We start from the raw sequence: 11217 nt of genomic DNA, 5'->3' as shown, positions 1-11217 counted from the left end.
AAAAAGTAACCAACGACGCCGACGAACGAGGAAAGTCGTTGGAAATGAACGACCGGACCGGCGGATCGGATTGGACGACGATCGTTGAACATCGTTCGTGTGTACGATCGTTCGTTGATCGTCCATGGTCTGAGCATGCGTAATGAACGAACTTTCGTTCACTTTCCTGTCGTGCACATAGTTCCTCTATCGCTCAAACGATCGTATCTATTGTGTGTACAATATCTACGAACGATCGTGTCGTTATCTCTATGTGCAGGATCGGTGCTATACGATCGTTCGTAGATATCGTGCAGGATCGTTCCTCGTTCGTTTTCCAACGATAATAATTGGAAGTGTGTACGTAGCTTAAGGTTCCTCCAGAGGTTGCTCGAGCTTCTTTGAACAATTTGTGCCTTTCAGGTCAGTTTAAGCCAGCGGTTGCCAACAGGAAGTCCGCGAACAACTAGAGGAAATTTTGGTGGTCCGCAGCTCTGGCCGATGCACCCCCCGAGTAGGGTCAGGAGATGCACCGGCCAGAGCCGCGCACCATGGCCCCTGTAAGGAACGCAGGTTCAGGCAAGTGACACACAACCCTCCCACTTCGCCATCGAAGGCTCAGACCTGCAATGGGAGAGTGGGCAGGTTCTGGCATCATGAAGTCACTAAAGGGGAAGTTTCTTCCCCTTTGAGTGACACACGGCATCCCGCACATGCACGGTGTGGAGCTGGTAAATTTAGTGGTCCGCAGGTTCAAAAAGGTTGGCGACCATTGGTTTAAGTGACAACATCTGTATGATTACTGCACATTTGGACTGTATCATTCTTTCAGTGCTGCAGTATACGGTATTTTGGTATGTGTGGTGCCATTATGGTGGCACACTTCCAAACTCCTGGATGTAGCTGTGCAATGGTAGGTAAACTCCTAAGACACCTCATCATTGTATTTTTTAAATTATTTTTACTACTTACATGTAAAGTAGCCATCAAAAAATGTAAAATGTAACGTGAGACCACCTTTTTTTTTCTATGAACTATGTTTACTACAGTGTGCTGGAGGTCCGAGGTCAATACTACTACTTTATTATAAATGGTCAAACTGTTTCCAGGCTTTTGAAGCTCATCTATTCTATAATTACTTTCCTTTCTTGTGGTGCAGTAGCAGACAACTAGGCATTTTTTACATTGGTCTTTTGTGACCTTTTATCCACTTTAATTGTAACCAAATGTAGATACAAACTTTCACATTGTCTAAAAGAAATTAGTGTCTAAAAGAAATTACTTATTCTGAATGGTTGAAAGTGTTTACATAACAATGTTATCCCAGGCAGGTACATTGAGTTAAGTTATGCTGGAGGTGTAATGTATTTTATCCACTTTGAGTATAAAACATGAAATGTTTATAAACAAACTGCATTATAAAGGAGTGACATGCATTGTATTTAAATGAAGGTCTAGTCCAAACTTTACATCACCAAAAACAATGCTGCTTAGTCTTTTATTGTCTAAATAGATTAAAAGAGAGCAGGGTAGTTGTTCAATTTCCTTGTCCTTTCTGCTGGTACCTTCTCAGATTATTTGCTATTTTTTGCTTCCCACACATCTTTATCTTTTACTGTTATTATCATTATCTGTTTTTCAGAGTTTGCAAACATATTATGTTTTGCTGTGCAACAAATACAGTGGCAATTCCATGTATGAATGTACCCTGATATTGTTACTTTTGTTTTCATGATGAATAAAGTTTCTCATTCAATCAAAAAATAAATACAGTTTACAGTTTATTGTTGTGTACAAAAACTCACCAAAGTGATGCAGTATGAACGAAGATTTTTATGTGGCATTATGGGTGCCTTGTTCTGTTATTTGATTTAAGGCAATTTGAATACAGTGTTTAAAAATGCAGTGCTCCTAAAATCATGTGTTCTGTTTTTTTATGGACTATTCTAGAAAGTGTGAGAATGACTAAAGCCTTTGTAAAGCACTGCATATTATGTTTCTGATACATAAATACTGTGAAATAATAATACTCTTGCCAACCATCAAAGTGTTGAGATTGTTTGTGTTGACTTTTGTGTTGCCTTTACAACATAGACATACTACTATGAAATGTTACATTGTTTTACCACAGAAAAGGGGAAATAAACCCTAAAATAAAAGGCACAATATTTAGATGTCACATTGGCAAGAATTCTAGTGGGTTCAAGAATGAGTAGGTTATTAATATCAGCCAAATATAATAATATACCTGGTTAGCACCACACACCTAATGACCAGCCCTGTTCATTGCACACATAATGCTGCCCTCTGAGCTCTGACCACCAAAAGTGGGGGATCTCCTGCTTTGGGGTTGATTTTGATTGGACAAAGAACACAAATTCTTGATCAATATTATTTTTATATATCAATCATATCTAGATCAAAATGCCCTATGGTGTAATATATTTGATTTTTATATCAAATCTAATACTACATGTCCCATAAGTCCCTAGGAGTTGTCCCATAAGTGACCCCATAATCACATCTTGGATTCCTTCCTGTATTGAACATGAACACTGATATAAAGTTTTTGTTTTTCAATAGGATTTATTAGATTTTCTTCACTGGTCATAACCAAATATATAACATTTTCTGTGTTTTCCATAGAAAGGTTAGGAAGTCTTTCGGGTGTTCTTTGCCCTCCGTGTATATTAACTCTTACCAACTGTCCGGCCAACCATTGCCAATGGGTTGAAAAGCATTGAGAATTTCACATTTGTCACTAAAACAAGTGAGGTAAGGTCCCAGAATGGGAATCCATGATCCAGTAACACATTAGGGCATTAGCCTTTATTTTAGAGATGTAATTTCATATCATATTGCTTCTTTGGAACAGAACAAACATTAGATAGGAGGGTGTCTGTTGGGGGCTGTTTGTGACTGGCAAATTTTCACTTCATGTTCTTTACACACAATAGACAAAATATGAGATAAATCCTCCTTTTGTTACTAGAGCATTCCCTTCTATTGAGGTGACATGTTTCACTTTTTGTATTTATATTTGTAATAAAGGATTGTACCCAAGCCTCTCCTAGGTGTATTGCACAGACCTCTGGTCTGACTCAAGCTGTGAGGAGAAAGGTCACGTGCTCACACAGCAGCTGGCAGAGCGCTCCCGACTGAGTAAGGTGTGTCTCTGTGACGTCACGAATACCTGAGGCAGGCAGACAGGAAAGGGAGAGAAGCGGGGAGCCAGCGGAGCAGTCTGTGTGAGGAGGAGAAGAGAGTTGGGACAGTGGTGGGCGCGTGAAGACCACCATCACCTTTGTGGAATCTTGTCGGTCACCTGTGGACACCGCTGACACGCTCAGGTGAGACTCGCGTTTGTTTAGCTGTCGCCTTGTTTCCTGCTTGTGAGCGGCTCCTGGGTTTCCTGCTGCCATATTAGTTTCGGTGTAAGTTGGGACGTGTTTGTATCAGCTATATATCATTGCTAAGCTCCCATCTCACGCTGTGTACTATCTGCCTGTACTTTGTATTGTATGGGGTCACCTGTGGACACTGCAGCTTTACCTACATGTATTATATTGTTGTTTCAGACTTCTGGCTTGTTGTCCGTGTTATACAATCGTACTGCCATTTATTACACATAGACCAGTAATGGAATATAAGAGGGGAAAAGAGGGCACCACACTCAGATTTCAGGCTGTCTATGGGCCTGCTGACATACAAATGTTTACACCTGAAAATGTTATAAGTATCAGATGATCGTACATGTGTGTGCAAACATTGTTATTGTCCTTCTCTGTCACATGTATAGTTTGTATGTCTATAGTCATAAACCAATACTAGCCCTCCATATGTCACATCTGTCTGTACCCCCATGTGTGACCCCATCATACTGCCCTGGGGTCACCAATCGCTGAGCCATGATCATCAATCTACAGAGAGAATTTAGATAAACCAGCAGATGTATAAATGTGTCACCTTGTAAAAGATGATCCCATCACACACCCTGTGCTGTACAGTTATATACAGGTTATATCAGATCCATAGTATTCTGGGTCATATCTACTTCTCTGGATCCATAGATATTGCTTTCTTTTCACTGAGGAATCTATGATCTTATTTATATAATGAGGAACATTGAGTGTAAATTACATCCAAGGCCATAGGTTTTTATTATGGATGGGGTGACAGATGGGTAATGCCCCCATATGAGTTCTGTGTGTGGATATCTGCCACTTCTTGTCCTATAGACACAACTGTGCAGAATTATCCTCACCTTTTTAGTATGGTTGATAAGTTCTGAAGATAAAAGAAGGGGGCACTGAATTCAACAAAATCCTTTACACTGCTATACTCTCCTCCTCCCTGAGATTAAGTAAACTTCTTGGATTTTATGTGAAATTGTGATATTGTTTTATATCCCCATGGTGATGATTCCAAACATTGTGGTTTCCTGGCCTATGTACAAAAAGGCAAAACTTTGCACCGAACTTGTTTTATATTTCCAAGGTAATCATTGTCAGACAAGGAGCATATCATTAGGAATGCCTGGCTAATGTGATTTTACAGTAAAAAAGGAACTGTTGTGCTAAAGATCTGTCCAAGCTATGGGAAACTTACATGCAAACAATGTTTTATTTACTTTATTACACTTTGCCAGACAAGGCTATTCAGTTTGTGGCCATAGGTGGCAGCAGAGCGGCAGATGCATAGAGAGTCATTGGGAAATAATACAACTTTTTTTAAGGGTGGAGAAAGATTAGAAATCAAGTTTGTGTCCCCAAGTTGTATATTTACTTTTGTGATCCAAATTTGAGTTGTGTGAGTCGCAGGATTACCAGGTGAAAACATGGGGGACAATACTGAAAAAGCCAATAGATCTAAGCTATGTAAATGTGTTTGGGTTTGATATACTTCTGCTGATGTGTTAATCAAATCATGTTCCTTTGATCTTTACGTTGTAAGTTCCTGTTAACATGTATAAAAAGTAAATCAGATTTTTTCCCTCACCGTGGAGTTTTTTCTTCACTCCTGTCCCAGTCATGAAACCGAGAGTAGGAAAAAAAAACTCTACTAAGCAAAGGAAATTCCCCTATCTGACAGTTGTCAATAGAACAAGTATCACTTTCTATTTAAAGTAACTTTTTCATCCTATTTCTCCCATTTAAAGCGAGTATTTATCCCGCTAATGAACAATAAGTACACATAAAATCCTGAGGGCTTTTAACTCCTTACCACTTTATCCAAATCTGACCAGAATATACCCTTTGTTTTCCATGTGTAGACCTAGTAAGACTTGGATACACCTACCCTCACTATGTATAGTGCCTCCTTACTGGCATTTAACCAAGTTCACACTGTTTAAGGGGCATCTTTGATATTGTGGTGTGTTTCCTGTCTTTCAGGTAATGGCTTTGCACCCACGTCGTGTTCGTCTAAAGCCATGGTTGGTAGCTCAGGTGGACAGAGGAATTTATCCGGGTCTTATATGGCTGGACAGGGAGGCAAAGAGATTTCAAATACCATGGAAACACGCAACTCGTCATAGCCCACAGCATGAAGAAGAGAACACAATCTTCAAGGTGAGCAGCAAATACTTTTGTCAAGATGATAAATGTTGTCATATTTTGTATGAGATTGATGGCTTTCAACTTATAGTTATTGTAAAGGAGAAATTCAGGAAGTAAAATGGTGTTTTAGTTCCCCCTTAATGTAAAAACCGATGTAAACATTGCATTTTAAAACAAAGTTACGGTACGGTTATATTCACATCGGTAGGATAAGCAGAGTTATAGTGCAGTGACATTTTAAAATGTTGAAAATTTTCTCTGTGCATAGCAGATATGTGGAATGACCTCAAAGGTCAAATGAAAGTATTCCTAACAGAGGTGGAGCTTGAGGCCTTGCATGTTATAGAGGAAAACCTTCTTTTAGCATGGAGACATTGTGCATGATGTGGGAAGACAGGTTACTGATGGATCCCAGACATGACTGCTGATCTGGTCTCTTCTGTAGTGGTGCTGGAGAGTCCCAGGATGCCCACTGACAGATACTCCCTTGCCGAAAGTGGAACTTGAGTCTTGCAAAGAAAGTTTAAATACTCTGTTAATGCAGGGATTAGGCAGCAACAGAATATTCTTAACTAACTAAATATTTCTATGCAGCTGTTAGACATCCAACTACCAGTTTTGTTATTTCTGTCTGTGCATAATACATTTGTGTTTGCATTTAGCCAGCTGAATGAACCTTAAAAAAAGTTTGTAATTTTTGACCAAGTTTTGTCTTTTTGGGCTTCTACATGCATCCAGTGTCTGCATGCTTCATCTATCTTGGATGCAAGAACTGGCCATAGAAGGCCCTAATGTTTGTTTATTAAACAACCTGTTGAGGACTGCTATCTTTCTCTGTACATGACATTACAAAGGAGGTGTCTGGTTTCCAACCATTAACTGTACCTGATCCTGCAGGTATTTGCATGTTTTTGGTGTTAAAGTGGTTGTGTAATGCAGTAGGTGAATCAAAAGGTCAACATCACAGGGTTTTTGAGTTCACAATGAGTGTAAAGACATTAAACTTGCACAGAAAAATGTATTTTGTCCAGGGAAATGCTTGGCTGGCATGCAGAGAAAGAATTAATTAGAAAAGGTTCAGAGCATACTAGCTGTTTGGGCCCCTTCCATCTTTAAATTGACGTATTAAATTGAGTATTGCTATAGGCACAGAGAAGCCGTTCCATTTGCTGTGTTAGTAATGCCATAGCCCATCAAATACCAGCTGTCAAATTATGCCAAATTACGCCATCAACCTGCTCTGTTGAGGGGAAAATGGAGGTTGTAACTTGGCTATTGCTTCTTTTTCTTCTTGCTTCTTTTTCCAGAACTACCTGCAGGCATACTTGCTCAATGCTGATCAGGGAGAAAAGTGAATGGGCAGGTTACAAAAGCTTGTTTGTTTGCTTTTGTTTCCTCTCTGATAAGCCTGGTGCAGAGGTGTCCACAATCAACTTCTATTGCCTGTGTACATTAGGTAAACATGTCAAGTTACCTAAGGTGACTGTTACAAAATTTGAGGATGTGCTGACTGACTGTGAAGGGCTGTTGGATCTTGTCTGCACTACCTTTGTCTATGGCTGGTTTAGATTATTTCTTTTTTTTTTTTTTACAGAAAATTCTATGTTTTTGACAAGCAGGCATAAAGAATTTGCGACCAACAAGCTTTTAAATTATGAAAAACACTGTAGATTTGTTTATGGAAGTCCACAGTGTATAAACAGTCATAGCAGGGCAGCACGATGGCTCAGCAGTTAGCACTCTGGCCTTTGCAGCGCTATCTGCATGGAGTTTTCAGGTTCTCTCCTTGTATATGTGTTGGTTTCCTCTGGGTCCTCCAGTGTCCTCTTACATTTCAAAAACATGCATTTAGGTTAATTGGCTTCCCCCATAATTGAACTGTATTAATGACGTATGTATTAATGACATATGACTGAGGTGGGGACATTGGATTGTGAGCCCATTTGAGGTACATTTAGTGACATGACTATGGACTCTGTAAAGCGCTATGTAATATGTTTGTGCTATATAAATACTATTTATTAATAGCAGGTAAAATTACAATATGCTACACATTTGGACTAATTCGACATTGGGGAAAAAAAAGTGTAGCAATAGCAGTAACCCATACCAAGACATCAGAATGTTTTTCACAAATCTGATTTTGATGGGTTGTCCTGTATTACTGCACTTGACATTCTTTTTGTTGTAGACCAGCATTTGTATTTTGAATTTCATGTTTTTGTTTCTATGTATCTGATTAGTTATTTCCACTTTAACAGGTTCCACTGGTTCTTCACCATGGGATGATGAAGAGTATGATGAGGATGATATAAGCCAGTCACAGATGCATGTCCCAATTCAGGAGCCCTTTAATGGCTTAAGGATCAATGGTTTGTGTTAGAGTATTTTCTAGCATAAGATATAATTATGGGGTAGATCTCAAGTATAAACACATACATTTTTAACCGTTTCCTAGAAGAAAGCTCAAGTTAGAAATGTTCAATCCATGTTGGTAAATCTTTAGTTAAGTATACCAGTGTGGTTTTCTGTAGTGAATTCATTTACAGTCTGCCCACTAGCACATGTGCAGGGAATGTTACATTTGAGGTATGAATTCTGTTACCTTTAGTGTAGCTGTACTGTATTGTTGGCATTGTATGAATTCAACATGCTTGTCTTCTCTTGTGCCTTATCAGATTCTCCCATGGCTCCAGCAGACCTTGGCAACTGTACTCCGGAACAAGATTGGCCAAAGTCAGAACAGCAAGACATGGAGGTTCCCCAGACCCCAGTTGGCGTGGAGCTATTCAGTTCTCCTGAACTGTGGATTAGCTCCCTACCTAGTAAGTAAACATGTCAATGTTTTCGGAAGCATCGCTCAAACATTTGAATTCTGATTTGTGCTTGAATCCACTATCAGCCTCTTTTTAGATTTTGCTTTATTGTTCATTTATATACATTCCAGGATTTATTTTCATGATTTTTATATTTTAAGTGTTGCAGCTGTTTTGTGTGTGTTTATATATTTATGCATTTTATTTATTTATTTTTTTGCAGTGACTGATCTTGAAATCCAGTTTCTATATAGGGGGAAAGAGATGGTCCAGACAATGACTGTCAGTAACCCTCAAGGCTGTCGTCTTTTCTATGGTGATCTGGGTCCTATGCCAAACCAAGAGGAACTTTTTGGTCCCATCAGTCTGGAACAGGTTAGATTCCCAGGCCCTGAGCAGATTGTAAATGAAAGGCAAAAGTTGTACACTAGCCGTTTGCTAGACGTCATGGACAGAGGACTTATCTTGGAAGTCAGTGGACATGCCATCTATGCTGTTCGACTATGCCAGTGCAAGGTTTACTGGACAGGACCATGCTCCCCATCACCCAACATTCCAAATCTGATTGAGCGACAGAAGAAAGTGAAACTTTTCTGTCTGGAGACCTTCTTAAGTGGTGAGTTTTTTTCCTCATCAGCAGCTTGAGATGCTGCATGCATGGTGATCTTCCAAGGTATAAAACGTCCCTTCAAGCTGGAAAGTCAGGGCACATCTTCATATAGAGCGCTCCTATGCTTGCCCATGGATTTTTGCAGACTTTCATCATGCACAAAAGTCTGCAGAAACCCTAGACAAGCCTCTGCGCGAAGCTGCACCCAAGATTTCCAGTGTGTGGGAGGGTGTTTGTCCCTTTTGACCCACCTTGTGGTCTGCCTAGTTCTTGAGCAATGTAAGCGTAAAGCTGCAAAGGTAGCAGAATTCCTGTTTCTCTCCGTGTAAAAGGATTTTACAGTGAGTACACAAAACCTATTTTTATTTGTAAATCTCTTCGGCATATCAGCTGTTGGAAGGATCAGCCCCTGCCTCTTTGCCTTTTATTGCTAAATGGGAAAGAGATTTACATATTACTTTTACACCTGAGCAGGTGGAATACCTTTTATATTTTGGCCATACAGCATCAATCAGCAACTCCTATCAAGAAGTAAATTATAAGCTGTTGACCAGATGGTATAGGGTACCAGCTCTTTTAGCACAGATTTATCCACAGATGGATAATGGATGTTAGAGATGTGGGACCGAAGTGGGCAATCTGCTTCACATTTTTTGGGAATGTCATGTTATCTTCATTCTGGTCCCAGGTTGTAGATTTTATACAGGAACTAACTGGGGTGTCTATCAGTAACAAACCAGAGTCGGCCTATTTACATGTATCCTCCCTTTCCAAGAAAAAGTACCGGTCTTCCCTGGTAAACATTTGCCTAATGCCGCTAAGACCTGCATTCCAGTGGTATGGGAGCAGACTTCTCCGCCGACCATCTCCGTCCGCCATTTCTGTTGTTATATACCCTACAATTGATATGTATGTTTACCTGGTTGCTGAATAGAAATAAAATATAAAATGTGTTTTATTATTCGCAGATCATTCCAGTAGTAGCACGGATGATTCTTGAGATGTTCTCCGGAGATGTTACTCGATCCTTTGAAAGTGGAAGCGTTCGCTTGCAAATTTCTGTTCCTGATATTAAGGATAACATTGTTGCTCACCTCAAACAGCTTTACCGTCTTCTACAGAATCACCAGGGTCCAGAAACATGGCCAATGTTACCACAACAGAACATGCATCAACCAAATCTGCACCCCTCAAATCTGCAGCCACCAAACCTACATATCAGTCAGGCACTGCAAGCTCAGTGATGCCAAGGATCATAACTTTGGGAACTTTGTATATTATCATTGGAAACCCCCCTGACTTTTGCATTTTTGGGACCGTTGAGGCTTATACGCTCTAATTTTCCCTTACTTAAAGGATGTCTAGCAGTCCCTGTACATTAAGAATTTGTTCACACTTGCTGTATGGCACCTTTGCCGTTTCAATAGTGTGGTTACATGCCAGATGCTACAAACAGCATCTGGCCCTATGCAAGAGTCAGTGTAGTGGTTGAGGGCATTTTCAAAAATGCCTGCCAACTCTCCATCACAGTGCTCGGCTGGAAGCCGCTGGGGAACAACTGCATTTTATAGTGTGAACAGAGACTAACGAATGCATGAGTACTTATCAAGTGTTTATTGTGGCATTCATGAAGATCTACAGAACATTTTTAATGGAGAAAAACACTAACACTGTCCCAATGTGTGATTAAAAAATTTCACCCAATACTTTAATATATTGCATGTATTATGCTTCATGTGGGCAACAGGTATCTAATTCATTTACCCCTGCAATATAGATCCCTAACAGAAGCTCCTACAATGATATTGCCCCTAATTGCTGCCATATTTTATGTTTGTGAGTAGGAGCACAAGAAATAGAGCTAACTGAAAGGAACTTCCATGGATCCAATCAGTAAGGCTGTTAATGTAAGCATAATTCTCACACATACCCTGACCCTCCTATACCTTCCACCTCAAATTGAATTTAATTTCAGGTGAAAGGCTTCTTTATTTTCAGAATTATATAAATATCACCAGCAAGTGCCTCAAGAAAGCTGGATTTTCTATGGCATAATCTTTCTGCTGATTTAATAAGGTTTGAAGCAGGTAATAGATATTTATTATTTTTAATGTGTCATAAACCACTTTCTCCAGGTTGATAAATGATTTAAAGTCTGCAGTTTATGCAGGAGTATGCAAAGAACTCCTTTGTACAGCGCAATTAATTCTCCAAATACATCTGTTTTAATCTCCTTCGAAATTATACTGTTTTT

At 39.6% G+C, this 11217-nt stretch overlaps 1 protein-coding gene across 1 annotated transcript; it reads left to right on the top strand.

Annotated features, from left to right (window-relative positions):
- Positions 1-3141: 3141 nt before the first annotated feature.
- IRF6 (interferon regulatory factor 6) lies at positions 3142-11204 on the top strand. The gene is made up of 6 exons (XM_072412690.1): positions 3142-3329; positions 5373-5652; positions 7781-7909; positions 8216-8362; positions 8577-8969; positions 9921-11204. Exons 2-6 carry the CDS (start codon positions 5376-5378, stop codon positions 10205-10207), a joined length of 1233 nt encoding a protein of 410 aa, XP_072268791.1. The 5' UTR covers positions 3142-3329; positions 5373-5375; the 3' UTR covers positions 10208-11204.
- Positions 11205-11217: the final 13 nt, after the last annotated feature.

This window comes from Pyxicephalus adspersus, chromosome 1 (genome assembly GCF_032062135.1).
Source record: "Pyxicephalus adspersus chromosome 1, UCB_Pads_2.0, whole genome shotgun sequence".
NCBI classification, from domain to species: domain Eukaryota; kingdom Metazoa; phylum Chordata; class Amphibia; order Anura; family Pyxicephalidae; genus Pyxicephalus; species Pyxicephalus adspersus.
This window is presented reverse-complemented; position numbering and strand designations above follow the sequence as displayed.